This window comes from Topomyia yanbarensis, chromosome 2 (genome assembly GCF_030247195.1).
Source record: "Topomyia yanbarensis strain Yona2022 chromosome 2, ASM3024719v1, whole genome shotgun sequence".
In the NCBI taxonomy this organism is placed as follows: Eukaryota; Metazoa; Arthropoda; class Insecta; order Diptera; family Culicidae; genus Topomyia; species Topomyia yanbarensis.
The window spans coordinates 425,103,417-425,125,540 of record NC_080671.1 but is presented as its reverse complement, the minus strand read 5'-3'; the positions used below and the strand labels follow the sequence as shown (position 1 = coordinate 425,125,540).

Here is a 22,124-nt window from a genome sequence, read left to right as displayed (position 1 = left end):
TAATGATAATCACCGCATATCCTAGTGGAACGTCACAATAGGTTGTTCAAAAACCACCTTCCTTCTCCCTCCCAAACAAACGTGCTAACTTGTTCTATCTCGCAAGGCAAACAATCCCACTTTGCTTTCCCCGACCCCTTTCACAATATTCAATGTATGTACAACACATGAAGTAATGCGGTGTAAAATGTTCCCTCGGAAAATTGGTCTACACATGCTATTTTACTTACAAATATAATGGAAGCTTTTGATTGAATTCATTATTATGTAAATGAGGAAAATTTAATCAGATCCGTTCTCATATTCCTGCGCAATGCACAGCATATATTTTACCCCGTACGACCCTGCATAATACACATAATAAAAAGAAAAATTCAACGGGGCAGAAATAGAATGACCATCAGCCAACGCTGCACCCAGGTGGAAAAATCGACAAGAAGTCCATCAATAGTTTTCCGGAAGGCAAAGTGTCCGCAACCAGCGTGGAAAAGCACCTAGGACGGATACCAGAAGAAAAAAATCGAATCGTTCTGTGCCAATAGTCTGCTGTTGTCTGCAGTCAGTCACCGGTGAACATCGCATACACCAACACTATCTTCATTCTCGGTCGGTCGGTTGGTCGGTCGTTTGTTCACCTTTCCGGTGAAGACAGCTCGGTTGGAAAGTTATTCAAAAGTGTGTAGTAACTGACGGAACGAAAAAAACTCAACCCACAGAGTTTTCTTTCGTGAAACAGCCACGCGGAAATGACATCAGTGCAAGTACATAAAGAAGCTTTTTTGGCTTCACTTTCTATACTTCTATTGTTTTTGAGTTTTTTTGCTAAACCTTGACATAATTTTGCACGCGAACAAATCAGCGTCGGCCACCTTATTCACCTTTCCACCTTTCGCCAGTTCCGCTGCTCGACCTGAACACTGCCATCTTCCGTGCTTAGTGGTATGCGGATCCAGAACCACGAATGCAACGAGGGCGGCAAACGTATGCACTGTCCTCTTGGGCTATACATATAGGTACTGGCTACAATCCGGCGACAGAAGCGTTGTCAGGATGTTAGAACAATCAACGGCAAAACGTTTCTTCTGTCGGAAACTTAGCAGATAAAACGGATTCGCCCGGGGAACCGTTGTGTCGCGGTGATCTACGTATACTCTTTTCCGTGTGTCGGTGACAAAAAAGCTGTGTAAAAGTCGTTTCACTGTGGATGAAGTTTATTGTAAAGGAAACAGTGGCGTTCCCCGATTTTAGGAGAATGCAGTGCGAAGTTAGTTTCTAGCGATTACAAGAAATAGTGGTCGTTCATTTGCGGAAGAAACTCGACTCCAGTAATGGACTTTTCAGTAATGAATTTGCGGCGAACTTTTTGCCACGATGCAGTATCTAAATATACTAGTGTTCGTTTTAAATTGTGATTTCTTTGGACCTTGATGCGAATTTTCAATTGTAAAGAGTAACTGATATAGGTATAGGAAATGTTGCGCGTTAGTTTAAATTGGTTTTGAATTAGTTGTAATGTAATTCTTAATCGGTTTCTTTGAAGCGACTCACTGCTGTAGCAAAACGGAGCCGTCGGTCTTTTATACATTTACCCTCATAAAAACTTAATATTATTGAATGTCCGTCAGATATCATGCGCATAACTAACTATTGCGCGTAGAGACCTTATTTCGCGGTAAGAAAACGTTTGTTTGTGTGCCTAAGGACAGCTCATTTCAATCGCACAATAATATTCTAATGACTAAAGTACACTAAGGTTTTTTTTACACGGGGGATACGTGCCGTGTAAAAAAACCGTGTAAAAAAGTCGCGTTAATTGCGAAATCCATGTAAAAAAACCGTGTTAATTCCGAAAACCGTGTAAAAAAACCGCGTTAATTCCAAAAACCGTGTAAAAACCGCGTTAATTCCGGAATCCGTGTAAAAAAACGCGTTAATTGCGAAATCCGTGTAAAAAAACCGTGTTAATTCCGAAAACCGTGTAAAAACCGCTGTAATTCCGGAATCAGCACAAAAAACGCGTTAATTTCAAAAACCGTGTAAAAAATACCGCGTTACATTGAATGCAAAAGACTTTGAACGATTTTTGAATTTTGTTTGCACGGATTTCGCAATTACATACCACAGTTTCTGCATCCATTCTAAGTCTTTTTAAATATGTACAAAAAACTTAGAAGATTTTTGAAAAATGTAGACGAATCTTGAAGATTGAAGTCGGCACTTCAAGGATATGGATGTTTTCAGAACAGGATTAACTCCTAGACGCCAAATGCCGATGCCTGACATCATTGTGAAAACTAAGATGGCACCTTTCGGTTAAGTGAAATTCTCTAAAACCCAATCAATATGGGTATTGTCGGAACGGGCTTGATGAGTGTTTAATAGAGATCAATGCCCGAAGATATTTTGTAATACATGATGACTACTTCCGGCATTTTATATAGCTTTTTATATAGCTCAGACAATATGGAATGTTTTGGAACCGGATGACTAAGCAGTTTACAGAGGTCTACATCTGAAGCCATTTTAAGATCCAAGATTTCAACTTACTGAAAATACATATACACTAGGTTTTTTTACACGGGTGATACATACCGTGTAAAAAGTGCACATCACCGCGATAATTGCGGAATCCGTGTAAACAACAGTGTTAATGCAACTACAAAATGCGCAATAAACACGGTTTTGGCGGTAACAATCTATATTCTTTTGAAAGTAAAAAACTTAGAAAATTACAGAATGAGGGATAACGACTGGTCTTGGAGATTCCTTTTGAAAATCAAGATGGCGACTTCAGGTTCAGCGGAATTCTCAATAATTCAGTCAATATTAGTGCTTTCGGAACGGGATTGGCACGTAGATGCCAGAGATCGAAGTCAGATGGCATTTTGAAACCAAAGATGACGATTTTCGATTTTGTGGATAATAATAAAAAAAAAACCTATGAGAATTTTCGAAATGGGATTAGGTCGATGTCTGGCCCATAAACCGTTGTTTCTTGAACCAAATAATAATTATTTTATCAATTCTAATGGATTGGATTTAGCCCGGTCTGATTAAGTCAAATTCTTGGGTCTAAATTATGACTGAAATCTTACTTTTATGCATAAACACTAAAGAAATTCAAGCAAAACGCAACAAATATTTGAAATGTTCATATTTTTAACTTAAAACGTTTTGAAAATGGCGAAAGTTATTACGAATAAGTTAGTAACCCGATCATCTACATCCAGCATTTACTTTACATTTAATCTCGGATTTTAAAACGGCGCCAAACATTGATCTCTAGCACCTACTCATGAAAACCATTCCGGAATTAACCATATTGATTGAGTTTTAAAGAATTCCGCTAAAGCGAAAGTTACCCACTTGGTTTTCAAAATGGCCACAGGCATCGATATCTGACGCCCACTCATCAATCCCGTTCCAAAAATACCCATATTGATAGTTTTACAGAATTTCACTGAACCGGAAGTCGCCATCTTGGTTTTCAAAATGGCCTTAAACATCGATATCTGACATCCACTCATCAATCCCGTTCCAAAAATACCCATGTTGATGGGGTTTTAGAGAATTCCACTGAACCGGAAGTCGCCATCTTGGTTTTCAAACTGGCCTCAAACGTCTATATCTGACGTTCAATCATCAATTCCGTTCCAAAAATACCCATATTGATGGGGTTTAGAGAATTGCCTTGAACCGGAAGTCGCCATCTTGGTTTTCAAAATGGCCTTAAACATCGATATCTGACGTCCACTCATCAATTTCGTTCGAAAAATACCCATGTTGATGGGGTTTAGAGAATCTCTTTGAACCGGAAGTCGCCATCTTGGTTTTCAAAATGGCCTTAAACATCGATATCTGACGTCCACTCATAAATCCCGTTCCAAAAATACCCGTGGTGATGGGGTTTTAGAGAATTCCACTGAACCGGAAGTCGCCATCTTGGTTTTCAAAATGGCCTTAAACATCGATATCTGACGTCCACTCATCAATTCCGTTCCAAAAATACCCATGTTGATGGGGTTTAGAGAATTTCTTTGAACCGGAAGTCGCCATCTTGGTTTTCAAAATGGCCTTAAACATCGATATCTGACGTCCACTCATAAATCTCGTTCCAAAAATACCCATGTTGATGGGGTTTAGAGAATCTCTTTGAACCGGAAGTCGCCATCTTGGTTTTCAAAATGGCCTTAAACATCGATATCTGACGTCCACTCATAAATCTCGTTCCAAAAATACCCGTGGTGATGGGGTTTTACAGAATTCCACTGAACCGGAAGTCGCCATCTTGGTTTTCAAACTGGCCTTAAACATCTATATCTGACGTCCACTCATCAATGTTCCAAAAATACCCATGTTGATGGGGTTTAGAGAATTTCTTTGAACCGGAAGTCGCCATCTTGGTTTTCAAAATGGCCTTAAACATCGATATCTGACGTCCACTCATCAATCCCGTTCCGAAAATACCCATGTTGATGGGGTTTTAGAGAATTCCACTGAACCGGAAGTCGCCATCTTGGTTTTCAAAATGGCCTTAAACATCGATATCCGACGTCCACTCATCAATCCCGTTCCGAAAATACCCATGTTGATGGGGTTTTAGAGAATTCCACTGAACCGGAAGTCGCCATCTTGGTTTTCAAAATGGCCTTAAACATCGATATCTGACGCCCACTCATCAATCCCGTTCCGAAAATACCCATGTTGATGGAGTTTTAGAGAATTCCACTGAACTGGAAGTCGCCATCTTGGTTTTCAAAATGGCCTTAAACATCGATATCTGACGTCCACTCATCAATCCTGTTCCAAAAATACCCATGTTGATGGGGTTTAGAGAATTTCTTTGAACCGGAAGTCGCCATCTTGGTTTTCAAAATAGCCTTAAACATCGATATCCGACGTCCACTCATCAATCCCGTTCCGAAAATACCCATGTTGATGGGGTTTTAGAGAATTCCACTGAACCGGAAGTCGCCATCTTGGTTTTCAAAATGGCCTTAAACATCGATATCTGACGCCCACTCATCAATCCCGTTCCGAAAATACCCATGTTGATGGAGTTTTAGAGAATTCCACTGAACTGGAAGTCGCCATCTTGGTTTTCAAAATGGCCTTAAACATCGATATCTGACGTCCACTCATCAATCCCGTTCCGAAAATACCCATGTTGATGGGGTTTTAGAGAATTCCACTGAACCGGAAGTCGCCATCTTGGTTTTCAAAATGGCCTTAAACATCGATATCCGACGTCCACTCATCAATCCCGTTCCGAAAATACCCATGTTGATGGGGTTTTAGAGAATTCCACTGAACCGGAAGTCGCCATCTTGGTTTTCAAAATGGCCTTAAACATCGATATCCGACGTCCACTCATCAATCCCGTTCCGAAAATACCCATGTTGATGGGGTTTTAGAGAATTCCACTGAACCGGAAGTCGCCATCTTGGTTTTCAAAATGGCCTTAAACATCGATATCTGACGCCCACTCATCAATCCCGTTCCGAAAATACCCATGTTGATGGAGTTTTAGAGAATTCCACTGAACTGGAAGTCGCCATCTTGGTTTTCAAAATGGCCTTAAACATCGATATCTGACGTCCACTCATCAATCCTGTTCCAAAAATACCCATGTTGATGGGGTTTAGAGAATTTCTTTGAACCGGAAGTCGCCATCTTGGTTTTCAAAATAGCCTTAAACATCTATATCTGACGTCCACTTATCAATCCCGTTGCAGAAATACCCATGTTGATGGGGTTTTAAAGAATTTCACTGAACCGGAAGTCGCCATCTTGGTTTTCAAAATGGCCTTAAACATCTATATCTGACGTCCACTCATCAATCCCGTTCCGAAAATACCCATGTTGATGGAGTTTTAGAGAATTCCACTGAACCGGAAGTCGCCATCTTGGTTTTCAAATGGCCTTAAACATTGATATCTGACGTCCACTCATCAATCCCGTTCCAAAAATACCCGTGTTGATGGGGTTTAGAGAATTCCACTGAACCGGAAGTCGCCATCTTGGTTTTCAAAATGGCCTCAGACACGGCGTCTACTCGTTACTACTGTTCCAAAAGCAACCAAATTGTTGGCGTGCTAGAAGGAACCCTTTTCCACTTTTTCATAAATCTTTGGCCTTTGAATAAAAGCAAAATCCGCGCAAAAAAAAACTTGATTAAAAATCGTCTAAGTCATTTGCCTTCAATAGGACTGCGAATGACCGTGTTAATTGCAAAATCCGTGCAAAAAAACTCGATCAAAAATCGTTTAAGCCTTAGGACTTAGAACATTTTTCCGAAATCCGTGCAAAAAAACTTGTTGAAAAATCGTCTAAGTTTTTTGCCTTTAAAAGGACTTAGAATATTTTTGCGAAAAACCGTGTTAATTGCGAAAACCGTGTAAAAAAGCCGTGTAAAAAAACCGCGCAAAAAAAACCGTGCAAAAAAAACCTTAGTATTGTTTTCCAAAAAAAACGAGTTTATCTTCAGGTATCACAGTTTAAAATGTTTTGTGGCGTTGTGTCATTTAGATTTGCTTCCTGAAAAAAACCTCGAATTTTACTCTTAATGTCAGATTCTGCATAGAATTAGTGATCACTCTTCGTTCAACTTTAGACCATGTTTTCTTCAAGTGAGCGATGGGATGTACAGGTACACCAATCCTTATTATGCCATTTTGCCGATGAATAATGAGCGGATGCTAGATCTGGCCAGAACACTAAGAGAATATCATGATTTCGATACGCAGCTCTCCAATTCATTCGTTCGTTTTCGAATGCGTTTGTTCTTGTAATCTTCACCATTCATGCAAACCTATTGTGGACAGAGCCGTCAAAAAAGAGCATCTAACCATTTCATCACATACGGGAAAGGTCACGCGTGCTCGTTTTGCATCAATCGATGCTCACTTGCCAAACGAGCAACATGTAGACTGTATTTTCCAAACGGTACAATAAGCGGTGACGCTATGGCTTTTCGGCAACGTTGGCATTTGAACATACTTGCACCTAAGTAACTCAATCAAATACTACGGGTAGTTTACAAATAGAGGTGCCGTGTGTCCATTTTAATCATTCGTCGCTCGAATATTAAACGAGCAACGCCATGGCTGTGTCGTCCGGACGGTACAGTGGGTTCTTGTACATGCAGGGTTTCGGTTCGCACGGCGGAGTGGGGAACGCACGATAGACTACACAGAATAGGAAAACGTGTGCAAGTTTTACATGGTTTAACCGTGTGCGAGGTGATGCCGCCACCACCGAAAATACATGGCGTCTACCTCTATTCTGGGGTTTCACCAGTGGTGACAGTGACACGTACACGAAGTATCGTGTGTGTTGCTTGTGAGTTGCGTTGGGATAAATAATTTATTTTTCTGCTTGTGTGTGCGTTGGGTTCATACACGTTTTCGTGCGTTTTTGATTATCACTAAGACATCTGAGAACATGCTTCTGTAGGTAGATTTTGGTTGGCGAGAAGAGTTAGCCATGTTAACCCTCCGGAAGTCGCGCTTATGGCCCACTGAACGAGCAGCCGCTGGTGTCCTAAGACAATTTCGCTAGAATTTCAGAGCAGCGTGCACTCAGTGCACTAGCGCGACTGCCGGCAGGTAAAAGTTTGTTTCAAAGAATTTCGAAGCTAATCTGTAGCGGTTCTTGGTAGCCAACCCAAGGGTAATGTCATCTGACCAAGATGGTTTTATTTATATTCCTTATGGTGCATTCAAGCAACTTAGTGTTTAATATAGGAGTTTAGAAGTGGAATTGAAACAGAAACAGTCCCATCCCCAATAGATGGTTTTGATTTATGATTACGAGCAGTTTTGTTTCGTGGTTTAGAACTGCTGTACGCTGCCATTTTTTGTTGCTTTTTTAAAACCAGTAGCTTGTTTCTTCAACTTTGTGTCAGCGCTTCGTCGTTCTGTTATATTTGGTATCCCCTCAATAATAACTATTAGCCTTTACAAGGAAATTCATCTGCCTACAGTTTGTACGGGCAATATCAGATGTCCCCGCATAGAGATCGTCAGATTCGCACTTTATCTATGCCAAGAGAGCATAACGACTCGTCGTCGGGAGTGGCGAAGTTCTCTTTAGTATTTCTGTAAAAAGTGATCAGAGCGTCATTTAGGAGATATCATCCCCATGATTCTCTGCGCAATTTCCACACCGATCCTTTTTGCCAAAAAAGCTCATTTGCTCGTATTTAGTGAAAACCTTGTTGGAGGAGCGTCTGCCTGATGGGATGTTTGTACCGTCTTAATCAGCTAAGCAGGTCATCCGATACATACAATTTTGTCGTCCTGTGCGATTGGAATTCAAAATCCTCACTCAGTGGAGAGAAAGGTCATTGAAACAGCTAACCCTTTCCGAACACACATGATCAACTCGAACCGGTGACCACACCATCGATCTCAACTTTATGAACGGACATGTAAACGCGGTAATCCTTCATAAATCACTTGTCATTAATAATGTCTGTTGCTTGCCTTAGACAGGATATCATAATTCTGAGCTTCTCTGGACGAACTTTCGAGATATCCACCACGGCTGAATATTTCTGCATCAGTTCTTTCGAAATCTAGCCGCTTTCAAACAACTAGTATCACCTGACTTTACGATACGAATATACGATGAATATGAGCGACGGTCAATCACGAACTGGCTTCGGTCGAATCACTTGTAAATCCGGTTTTTGGTGTTTTTAAAAGTTTCTTAGCCAGTTTATTACACCAAAAACTTCAAATCAAAAAAAATCATGGGTGGGTAATTTCTTCGACATAACCGAAGAGATGATGGATACATAAAAAGCCCGTACTTCAAATGTGTTGATATTTATCAGAATTTTCCGATAAAAAGTAATTTGGGCGAAGAATATTTCAAATTATTCATTATAAAAAAATATTGGTGGATAATGTCTGCGACATGACCGGAGTGTCGCGACTACACTCGGGACGTTAAATTAAATCTAATGATATGCAACCGTTTGAATGGGAAATTTTCAAATGATTCTCTATCATAATTATGGTTAAAAAATTAAAATTTCTTTGCCAATTATTTTCCTTCTTCTTAAATCTGCAACATTCCTTGAAAATATTGTAGGAATGATAAATTGATAATCAGCTGAAATGCGTTTGGCAACACTTTCCGCTAACTGGATGATGGGGGAATGATGCATATTCGTTTTGGTTATGCTAGTATTAGTAACAGAAAGGAATGAAAAGCCAAAAAATGATACGACTGCAAGATATTCACTGCTGCCAGCTAAACGAGTGCTCCGGCACCGACACGCTCGGCGTAGTGACCCTTTCTCAGCAAACGATGAATAGGAAACTGGAGACCGGCAAGAACCAAGCGGGATTTTCCCTTCCCCCCCTATACAACGACAAGACAAGCACATATTACAGGTACGAGTGTAACACACGATTGATGATGCACTCGCATACGACCCTCGGTTTTGTACTTGCGTTCGAATCCAAAAGAGGTACGAATAAAATAGGAGGAGCTTCGAATAACAAGCTTCAGTTAGCTGATTAAAAATCGGCTTTTTCCGTATAAGTGCGTTAATTTCGACCCGTCGGTAACAAAAGTAATAGTTGGTGTAGGAAATGACGTCCCAGTTTAATTCTTGGTTGACTGTTTGATAGCGCTGATAAGGGCTAATTAGTTTTCCAAACAATAGGCTCTCTGGGTGGGAGATTTATGTTCCAGTTGGCTCTCGTTACTAGCACAAACTAATTTCTACAGTCAGTTCACGGATCCGCCTGAATCTTAATAATCACCTTCTCTACTGATGTTGAACTGTCCATCCAACAAGGTTAACTAATAGAAACCGACCATTCCAATAGATTCTTCCTGCAGAGTAGCGGTACGGTACATGAAATTAGCGAGAACCAATCAGGAACGGATGTTTTAAAATCGGTTTCTTCCATATGTATACTTCTTTCCACCAATAGAAAATAAAAATAATAGTTGGCGAAGGAAAAGATTTTCAAATTTAATTTTGAGTGGTTTGATAGCGCTAATAAGGGTTAATTTGTTTGCCAAAGAAAATATACTCCGGATGGGAGATTTTTGTTCCAATTGCTCCTGGTTACTGGCACGGAACTGCACTAATTAATCTACGAAGATGAATCCTAATAATTACCTTCTCTCCTGGTGTTAACATACAGTCTTCGGACATCTGACAAGACTTGCTGAAACCGACTGAAATCGGAATTCAGCCATCGAATGAAATCAGTTCACTTTCATCAAGAAAGAGGAGCTTCGATCCAAAATTGTTCAAGATTTGCGGCTCGGTGCATCAAGTTAGCGGGAACAAATCACGAACGAGCTTCGGTCAGACGATTTAAAATCTAAAATTAAAAAAAATTAAAATTAAATCAATGTGGCGATACAGAGATTTAATTCATTCAATTTTCGTATAATAATACCAATCGAACAATATTTCCTAAAATTTTCAAGGAAAATTGAGCGTTGAGTGAATCTCAGGAGACGCCACGTCAAAAACATGCAATGCGGTGTACATCATAACCCGAAATCTACTGGACCAATTGTTTTCAAACTTTGAACAGTTTCTTTTCACATCATTCTTCAGGTAATGATGGGAGCTTGTTTTTCTCGATTTTTATATTTTTCGTGGAAATATGAAGGCTAAAATCAGAATTTCGCCTACAAAATCGGGGAACATGTTATTTTAAAAATAATAATAATAATAATAATAATAATAATAATAATAATAATAATAATAATAATAATAATAATAATAATAATAATAATAATAATAATAATAATAATAATAATAATAATAATAATAATAATTTTGTAAAACGCTTCCGTAAATGAAAAGAAGGACTGTGCGAAATTTTATAACGATTTTTCCAGAAGATTTTGAGTTATGGTATACACTGATTTTTTTGGAGATATCTCCTGAAGATTCACTGTCATTCGCCCAATTTTCAATATTTTGCAGAGAAAACTCAAATGTTGCATTATTGTACAGAAATTCAATGATTAGACTTACACTATCGGTGCTGCCAAATTTTTTTTTAGGAAAAATTTCTCACCCCAACGGGGCGCAAAACTACGCTGCAGCCCTGGCCAATGCGATAATCATGTGTTCTTCCTGGAACGTCATCATATCCCTGGGATAGCGTAAGGGTATGTGCATTGGGCCGGAGTCCCGAGGGTTGCAGGTTCTAATCCTATTGAGGGGTGATTTTTTCACATAATCGCTTTCGTTTAACTTACCATTTTGATCTGTTTTTCCCGTTGGATACCACCACAAAAGTCATATTCAATTATAACTTTCAGATAATTTCCAACCCACTAATTTAAAGAAATGGTATGTTTGTTTGATATGGCATAGGGTGTATCATGTAAAATGAAGAAGTTGACACCGTTCAACTAACAGACAGTGTCATATGAAATAAATAAATTATATAAAACAAACTTCATTTAAATTGAATATATCTGCTAATCTTGCAGTTAATAGCATACCAGTTTCTAATGTGTATTGAAATATGACAGAGTGCAGCAAAATACGGTTACTGAAAAACAATTAAGTTGTTCCCCAACCCAAATAGGATGTTCTCTTCACTATGCTATATTTCTCCTTAGTGGAGAACAATTAGGGTAAAAGCTATTTTTCTCCATTAAGAAGAAAATTGTTTAAAGCCATCTTAATGCGTGAGGAGCAGTTAGTTATGGAATTGGCGTTTCGACTTCGTCTCATCACCATCCGACACTAACTTAGTGACAGGACTAAGCTAGGGCCGGATTGACGCTAGCTGACAATTTTGTTTATTTTATACAGTGAACTATTTATTGTATGGCCAATATGTAGTAAGGAAATATTTCTGACGTAAACCTCTGGGACAAACCGGATTTTTTTTTTATTTGGCGATTAACAAATTTGTCTGCCTTGACTGAAACGAGTAAAAAGAACTGGAAGAATCCAATTTAAATGGCAGGTGATTTCAGTTTTCCTTTTTTCCCGTTTTGATTTAGGTAGATCATGCGAAATGGAATACGTTCCATAAAAGTATTTCACATTACTTGCGGTACACAACGAGAGACATCACCATATGTCTAATGGATATGGAGAAATGGGGACTCTGCTAACTTACCCAACCCGCTAATTAGTCCAGAGCTCCCCTACGGTCCGAAATCGTAGATTCAACCTAATCCCCACGACAATTTCATCTGCGTAACCCGTTGCTTCAAATCCCTGACCTTTCAGTTCATTCAGGAGTCCGTCTACTACCAGGGGCCACAGAAAGGGTGACAGCACTGCTCCTTGAGGGCAGCCTCTAGTGGTTCTCATGGTTATAGTCTCGCCTCGCCTAGCGACGCTGTCACAGTACGCCAACACAACATTTGAGTAATCCTTTCGACAGTGGGACACACTATCCCCTTCGATTCAGTAGCCAGGCAATATTGTCGAAGGCTCCCTCAATGTCGATGAAGAGTGATGGGTTGCTCATGAGGAACCGTAGAGAGCGTAGGGTTGATAATGGTATCGATAGACTGTTTGAATAGTTTTTTACTACGACTGTCCAGTTGTAATGAAGGGGTGAGAACCAATACAGCGTGGCCTGCTTTGGAGAAGATTAATTGAATACATAAGTTTTCATCTGAAGACACTACTAAAGTGCGTTCGAAATAGGTTGCATATATCGAGCAAGGATGACGATTGAACTGCTTCAAATGTCATATCAATTGGTAGTCGTTTTTTTATTCTCTTTTTGTTGACGTAATGCTTTTAGAATTTGTTTTAAGATAGATGCAACGGATGTCATCTACAATAGCGTTTTAGTTGCAATGAGTACACGGTAAAAAATCCTCACGTTGATGGAAAGTGATTTGCAGTTGATTTCGCACTACCTGCCCAACATTTCAATGCGATGTGTCAATCTGTTGGAATGGATCATTTCAAAGCACTACGAAATCAACAGCAAATCACTTCCATTTGAAATGTGTTGCACATTGATTCTAATAGATCTTGCATTTAACTATATACGCATTCCTTACGGTATATCCCATTAAGGATTACCTGAGAACAAATAATTACATAATAAATAAACCACAAGTAGATATACAATACTCACGTTCTACATTACTTTGGAAATGCAAGTTTTCCATTTTTGCTCCTATTTCCGAGCATACGTTTGTATTCGATTAAAGACTTTAGTGTTTTGACACTTTTGACACTTGTAATTAATAATGGAACCACTCAAATTTAATAGATTAGTACAGTGGTGCGAATTCAACGGATATTCATTTCAATTTAAAGATAATTTCTATTAAATAGCTTTCAAAGACCAGGTCATTCTGATACGAGTTTTAAATCCTTAGAAAATCAATGCTAAATCACTTCAATTGTTAGTGATACATGATAAACTGATTCAAGTGCAGCATCATTTGAATTAGACGTGACAATTTTTTACCGTGTAGCTGAGGAATAGCTCTACACGCTTATCTTCAGCTACTCATTGCAACTAAAACGCTTTTACTCAAAAATAAGTAAAATTTGTTTGAAAGTTCAATATGATGTCTGATCGAAGTAGGTCATCTCCATTCGACATCGGTACTACATCATTCCGAATAGCCTCACCTACTTTTACTCATTTTTGACAAGGTACGGTTTTTTTTCACAAATGAGTAGATTTGACGCGTTTCTGACAAAAACCGTACCTTGTCAAAAATGAGTAAAAGTAGGTGAGAGTGGTCGGAATGATGTAGTACCGATGTCGGATGGAGATGACCTACTTCGATCAGACATCATATTGAACTTTCAAACAAATTTTACTCATTTTTGAGTAAAAGCGTTTTAGTTGCAATGAGTAGCTGAGGATAAGCGTGTATTAAATGCTAGACAAATATGTCAAACTACAAGTAAGAAACTCTCTTTGTTTACTTTCTCTTTCGATTATTAGGGCCACACCATAAAACTTTCCAATATTATTTCAATATATGTTTCAATTATGATAAGAAATAATGAGCCAAGTAAAAAGCAACCGTGCTAGAGGAGAAAGTAATCAGAGATTCTCATGTGCACTTAGGATCTTTTCACATGTTTGTTTAGAATCATTTGTGGCGTTTGTTGAAATGCAAATAATGTCCTCTTTAACCCATTATAACCCAGCTATGTTAAAACTTTTGGTAATTTATGAAATACTTCGTGGGCCCTCATATTATGCCGAATTAAGTGTGGGAAAAATAAAATATCCACTTTGGAACGTTTTGTTGCGAAAAAAAACGAACGTATGAAATTTCATACGCTGGGCTGATAGGGTATCAAAAAATCATTACATAGAAAATTAGGCTAAAATCTTTATATTCAGCATAAAATCGAATAATATCTTCAACCTTGCGAGATCATTCATTTAGCAGCTTTTTTGAATGATTTTAATACTTCTCACCTCTCTCGTGCCGTTTCGTCACATGATTGGTTCGTTGCATCAAACCATCTTTCCCTCAAACTTTGTAATTATTTTATGAAAAAGAACATTTTCCAACGAGAATTTATATAAAAAATATTCTGGGTGGAACCAGGTATGATTTGCTACGTATTAAGCATTTGTTAGCCTTGAATGCACTGACTCAACGTTAAAATCAGCGAGAAAGTTGTGAATCCCCTCCTGGTCCTAAAGAGGATATTATTTTGCCTTAGGAAAAAAAGATATCGGTTCAGCCTAGCGTATGAAATTTCATACGTTGAACTACCAGCAGAATTTTCGCAATTGTTTCACCAATTTCTTCCATTTTTTCGCACTGAGCCACATCTTTCACACCTCTCATGGCCATTCGTTTACAATCCGAAACAAGAATTAGTGATTTAGAAGAGAAAATTAATAATATGTATTATTCACATTTTGGTTTGAATTTAGTCCAACTTTGTCATTCGAAAACACAATGGAATTTTATAAAAAAAAGATTATTGAGCATACACATTTTAAACTATAGAGTATTAATTAACGTTCACAGAAGACCAGAAGTTTTAAAACGCCTTTATTGTATAACAAGTATGATCCTGAAATGTGTTGTTTTTGCGTATGAAATTTCATACGCTAGGACATAATGGGTTAATGGAGTGAGGATTATTTCGGCAATCTCTTTAGTGTTCATCGTTCGGCACATGTAAAACCTATCAGAGTTTGATTCCACCATGGTGGGTTAGCTCATGGCTTGTTTTGTTTGGTACGAACTGATGATATGCTATCAAAATATTATGACAATCTAAGAAAAGATATTATAGTAACATGTGATTATGATTTTGACAGTAAAAAATATGAAGAAGAAATAACGTCTATTTCAGCGGCCATCTTAACATTTTCCACGATGCCTATACCCATATATTGAGCACAGATTCTTTTTTACAGAAAACACATTTTTTACACGTTTCACAAATTTCTATAATTGGTTGTAAATATTTAGATATTTCCGCAGATTTTTTAGATCTTTCACCCAGATTTTATATTAGTTAAAACACAAAGATTGCAAAAAGATTTGCTTGACTGAATCACAGATTCCAATATGACATCGCTTGTCACATGTACTTCATATTGCAGAACCCACCATTAGGGGCTTTGGCGCAGCACAAAAAGAATCTTGAAAAATTCATTGCATAAATTTAGTTCAAAAAACTATATTCAACTTAGTAAATGGAACGTTGTGTTGCTCATTAAAAAAATTCTCAGTGCCAACAATTTCTTGAATTGAATAAAAATGCTTTTTTCTGTACCATCTTTCACCAACAGTTTCCGGTACAGACGTAACAAAACCGCATGAAAAGAACACCTTCGCCATCCCTGTCCGACTGCCGCAGGGGAAAAACAGACAACAAAACGGAAACGAGCTTTCAGTGAGGATGAAATTGTTTGGTCAGTACGGTATAATTGGAACGATAAACTACGTGCACCCGTTGGAAGCATTCGTTCATTTCGAAGCCGTGGAGTCATTCCCAAGCAATTAGTGATTTATCATAATCATAAACTTCACCGGTATCTATACGGTCTACAAACGCAGAGGCGACCATTCGCGTTGGTAAGGTAATTTTAACGACACCTTTTATAAATAGTGCCACCTGTCGAAATTTATGTTAGTTCCCACGAGCAAACTGACTGATCGGGTCCGTTTGATTATGGTCATTTGTAGAGTTGGTTGCTAGTTTTGGTGGTCTAATCATACAAATCTAAACTTTTGTTCTCTTTTTTGTTTCCATGCTCGAATTCCTGGTGATAGAAGTCAACATACTTACTGCTCAGCGATCACATGAGCATATTTTCGGCGAGCTGATCCAATCAGGACTGTTCACCGGAGAAAGTACTCTTCAGAGAATGTCTACACAAATGATTTGGACAACGGATAGCAACCTTGATGGTAGGTTTGGGTATTTCTTTAATAATTATTTAGTTCACAGTAACAGTAGTAGAAACCTACAGGTTTAGAACACAAGCAGCTTGGGGAATAAATGGTGACTTTAAAATATTTTGAAAGAAACATTTGCCAACTGGCAATTGTAATGGTTCTTTCTCGAGACCGGTAAGGTTATTTGATATCTAAAAATATCCTTTTGTTTATCTTTCTTGTAAATCGATTGTATTTCTCGGCTCTTTGCCTATATGCAAACATAATTTCACACTATACTCACAATGCGACAAATTTGGTTTGCACTAGGTTTCCCCTTCCGCTTCCTTCACTCGATGGAAAAGGACCCTTAAATGGAACCGACTGTCACCGCATATAACATAGGTAGTATCAGCTATAGGCACTACCGCCACTGTGCTTTATCCGTCCATTATTAATAAGATCGAACTGGACTTGTTCGCGCGGCTGTCGATTCCGTCCAGCGTGGGGTGTCATCTGGTCGAAACTGTGTTACAATCAGATGAGAAACATTCGTCTAGTAGAGAACCCCTCGTTCCATTCGTACGCCCTATAAGTTGGAAAATACCTTATCCCATAGGTTTGCATATCTCGGTCAACTTGGTTTGCATGAATGCATGTCGATTCCCGCAAGGGACTGACTGTTTGTCGCATACGTCCACGCTGCCGCCGGTCGCAACAATATGCATGGCCGGCTGTACTGATTCCCACTAGGGGCATCGACCTAATCGGTGGCAATTATATGTAGTTATTTCTCATCGATAGACACATTATTCTGATTATAACGCTCGGCTGTCAATGGATTCAGTCTGAATAAATATGTCAAGATTCGACGATAATCGTGTTATATGGTATAAAAATTAGTTTATTGATTGTTGTATTCAAAATAATAATAGACGGTAGGCCTTCTCAATGAGAAGCCTAAAATATTGATACAAAATTGTCCAACAAGGAACCTATTGACTAATCCATGTACAGTTGTGTTAGTGCGAGATTGAGGTTAAATCGGGTGGAATTTTTGCCAAATGAGGTTAAATCAGATGGCGAATTGTAAACATAGCGCTCTATGAATGTTGTCTATACACATTGCAATTGTATTGGTGTCCTAGACGTCAAATAAGTCAATAAGGCTGTTGAATGATCTATCGGACACTGAGCCAAGGAATCTCGTAACTTATGTTAAAAAGATCACATAGATCGTCATTGATGACAATCACATACATATTATGTGTATCCGTTAAAAGTCATGTGCAAAACACATAATAATGATTATGACACACCAATCATATTCACTGCTCAATATGATACATTGCATGTGAACAACGGGTATTCTATTCTAACCATTACACAGCCAGTATTGAAAAGCATCCTGGAAAACACTGCAGTTACACTTTAGTGTTTTTCTTGTCAATATCAATATTTGAAGCATATTATATGTAATTTGTCGCAAATATTAAAACGGCCAGGCCTACTGTGCAGAGTTTGTTTTAAAGATGATTCAAAATTATACGGTAATCAAATTATTCATTTAATGAATAATCAAACTAGCGAATCCTTTTGAATCTCGAAAGATGAAGAAACGAGGACAACCATACCGACCGTTTCAGTTTAAAGAGGATATGATAAATCGTTGGGAGTGACTTGGCTAAGAAGGTTAATGTCGCTCCTTTGGGATGGGACAGAGGTATTTACACCTTGCTCTGGCTCATAAAGCCTAGGTTAAAGCGCCTTTACTCGCTCTATGCAATATGTGTAAACCAAATATAGATTTTCTGATGTTTCAAGCAACCAAAGTTTGACAAGAATAATTTTCGTGATTTTTTAAAATTATTTTTTTATTTCGACCTTAGCCGCATGTAACTCTCAAAATATATATGTGATCGACACACATTACACATTTCTCACTAAATTTAGACCAACAACAAAAAGACGAAACAATGTTTTTCGAAAAAATCTCCAAAGCGCTTCCCTGAAAAAAAACAATGAACATTGTTTTCGTGCTCAGAAACCCAAAGTGAGCCTAGAAAACACTTCTTCTCGCAACTTATTTTTGTTTGTAAACTAGTGTAACTAGAACGAACTCACCGGTTAATTAATTCTGGGTTGTCTCACTATGTTGATTATGTAGAGAACGACAAGTACAAGGACCCAACATAGATCCGCATTTTTGCATGTGAACAACGGGTATACGAAAAAACTTGTCACTGTTTTCAAGATGGCGAATTTGAATTAACAAGTACTGGTCGATCTAGACTTCTCGGAGGAATCCCTTACGTAGTTTTCGGATAGCTGGGGAACAATTATTCAAAATAATAGAATTGTACGGCTATTTTTGAATACGTTGATGCTTGCAGGAAACGCAATGTAAGTTTTATATATAATAATGAAATCTTTAACTTATTTGCTCAGTCTTTTAGAGCAAAACGATGGTTGTTTACTGCCCGACGTTCTGGTTTTGGCCTTTTTCAAGGGAAATATAGATCTATTTCCCTTGAAAAAGGCCAACATCAGAAGGCCGAAACGTAACTCCCATGTAACGAAACTATATAAGGTTCGCACGATTATAACTCCGATATTACTAGATGGATTTTAATCATTCATACACCAACCGATTCAGAAACACCTAACTTAAATATTGGTAATCATTTAATATCTCCGCAATAAAAGTAGACTTTGGGAAATTGGTAAAATTAAAAAGTTCACGAAAATTAGCATTCGTGAGGCTGATTTCTCAGACAGAGCCGTCAATAGGAGGCACCTTAATGGCTCAATCAAACACGAAAAGTAAGAGGCGAATGACCTTAAGGTTAAAACCTCTATAATTAAAATTAAAAAAAACACGAAAAGTCATAAATAGAAACGACGCGTGTCCGTTTAAATCAGTTGTTGCTCTTATCCCATACGAGCAACATTGTCTCCGGGCGATGCAATAAGCGCTATCGATTTTCGGCAACGTTAGCATTTGCACACACGCACACCCAAGTGACTAAACCATATAGGCAGGGTTACCACATATACAGATTATTCTGCATTTTAAAGATTTTTCAAGACAATTTACGACCAAGATTCTGTATATACAGATTACAGATTTTTGGCTAAAATACAGATTTTACAGATTTCCAGTAAAAGTTTCTAGTATCAATCCTATCAGCATATCGAATAACACTTAAAAAGCATCCTATGCAGTTCAAACCTTAAGCAAAAAAAAGAAAAACGGCAAATCTCGATATCATTTGTTCTTCAGATAAAGAAAAAAATAAATCTGATTGTTATATTTGTGCTCGGTTATCCCAATTAATTTTTCATTGCCAAAATATTGTTTTTTGGGCAGCTTCTAGTTAATTTTTTAATACAGATTTTTGATTCAGATTTTTTTTTCCCGCGATACAGATTTCCAGATTTTTTCACGAAGAAATAAATATTTCAATGTGGCAACCCTGCCTGCAGGCAATCTGGGTGGTTGCAGTCGAGACTGCGTTCCACATCTCCACCGATTGACACATCCGCTGAATAAGGGTATCAGGGATTGTGTCTCAGCCACAGACGTCGAGCATTGCTCTTCTTTCGACGTCGAAGCGAGGACATACGAACAGTATGTGCTCGGCAGTTTCGTCGCCACCTGGGCAGTCAGGGCAGACTGGGACCTCCGCGTGCCCGAACCAGTGGAGGTACTGTCGGAAGCAGCCATGACCTGACAGGAACTGTGTCTGATGGAAGTGAACTTCCCCATAGGGTCTGCCCACCCAGCTCGATGTGTTAGGTATCAGCCGGTGGGTCTACCTACCATTCGAGGAGTTATCCCACTCACGCTGCCATCTGGCGACCGAAGCCACCCTGGTGCGCGCGGGCTCCTCTATTACCACGTAGCTCAAAACACTCCTCATCTTCCCGGATGACCAACCCGACTGGCATTATGCTCGCTGTCACGCAGGATGCATCGTGTGATACCGTGCGGTAAGCAGATATCACTCTGAGGCACATCACGCGGTAGGTGCTCTCCAGTTTCTGCAGGTAACTGGTTACCCTCAATGCTCTTGACCATGACGGGCCACCGTACCTGAGGATAGATACGTTGATGGACGGTTATCAAGAAGGGTATGCATCGTAGACTCGTGAAGCAATGGTCTCGGCTTGCCAGGACGTCCCAGACTGGCACATAGGAAATGTATTAGTTGGGACCTGGCAACACAGTACTCTGCGCACAGCCAAACAACATGCTCGATGTCGTGATAACCGTTCTCACAAACACAATGATTACTTTCAGCAAGTCCTATACGACGATACGATACGATACGATGCGCATCAAACGTGTAATGGTTGAACATGAGCCTAGACATCGTATGAATAAAGTCCCGGTTCACATCCAAGCCCTTAAACCAAGCATTCGTTGATACCTTCAGAATAATGGAATGTAGCAACAGTCCAAGATGCCCATTGCTCCATGAAGTTTGCCAACTTTCAAGCGTCCTCTGACGAGAGATACCGGTCTTTCGTACGTGTCGCCTTCTAATGCGCCCACCTTGGCTAAATAGTCTGCCTTCTCATTGCCCGCAATGGAACAATGTGACGGGACCCAAACCAAGGTAATCTGGTAAGATTTTTCAGATAAAGCACTCTTTCCCCAGGAAATACGGTGAGTGCTTTCCATACTTCGCCGCACGGATGGCCTCAATGGAGCTGAGACTCTCCGGAACGATGAAGTAATGATCTGCGGGCAGGGTGTCAATGATCCCGAGAGTATACTGAATGGCAGCTAATTCTGCGACGTAAATTGAAGCAGAATCATTGAGTTTGAATGAGGCAGCAAGATTTTCGTTAAAGATACCGAAGCCTGTGGACCCGTCGAGAATTGATCCGTCAGTGTAGAACATTTTGCCACAGTCGACTTGATGGTATATATTATAGAAAATATCTGGGATTACTTGTGGGTGAATGTGATCCGGGATTCCACAAATCTTTTCCTTCATGGATGTTTCGAAAAATACAGTTGAATCAGAAGTATCTAAGAGATGACCACGGTTAACGTTATACGAAGATGAATTGATGTTCTGTGCCATGCATCGAATGAGCAATCGATATGAGAGGTCCCAAAATCGATTTTTTAGCGGAAGGACGCACTTCTAAACTCATCGTATGGGTCGAGTGCATGCAACCCAAAGCAAAGCGCAAACAGCGATACTGGATTCTCTCTAGTTTGATGTAATGTATGTTCGCAACGGAGCGAAAGCAGAAACATCCGTACTCCATCACTGATAATATCGTTGTTTGGTACAGCCTGATTAGGCATCCTGGGTGGGCACCCCACCATGTTCCGGTTATTGTACGAAGAAAGTTGATTCTTTGTTGGCACTTCTGTTGCAGATACATAATGTGACATCCCCAGGTACCTTTAGAGTCGAACCAGACCCCGAGATACTTGAATGTTGAAACCTGAGCAATAGTTTAATTCATTAACTAAAGCTGTAATTTCGCTGGTTCACGTTTCCTAGAAAATACGACTAGCTCAATTTCCTCCGTAGAGAACTCGATATCCAGCTGGAGAGCTCAAGTAGACAAATTGTCCAAGGTATCTTGCAGTGGTCCTTGCAAGTCGACAGGTTTGGGACCTGTTTTAGAGACCACACCGTCATCTGCAAGTTGCCTTAGTGTGCAGGAATTGACAAGACATTCGTCAATGTCATTCACGTAAAAATTGTAGAGAAGGGGACATAGACATGAGCCCTGGGGAAGGCCCATAT

General features: G+C 39.2%; 1 protein-coding gene across 1 annotated transcript in view; it reads left to right on the top strand.

Moving 5' to 3' along the window:
• Positions 1 to 436: 436 nt before the first annotated feature.
• LOC131680955 (uncharacterized) overlaps positions 437 to 22,124 on the top strand; it is a 52,153-nt gene continuing 30,465 nt past the window's right edge. The window contains exons 1-3 of the mRNA XM_058961669.1: positions 437 to 761; positions 15,759 to 16,049; positions 16,243 to 16,380. Coding sequence (XP_058817652.1) covers positions 16,338 to 16,380 — 43 coding nt within the window. The 5' untranslated portion in view covers positions 437 to 761; positions 15,759 to 16,049; positions 16,243 to 16,337. The remainder of the gene's footprint in view (positions 762 to 15,758; positions 16,050 to 16,242; positions 16,381 to 22,124) is intronic.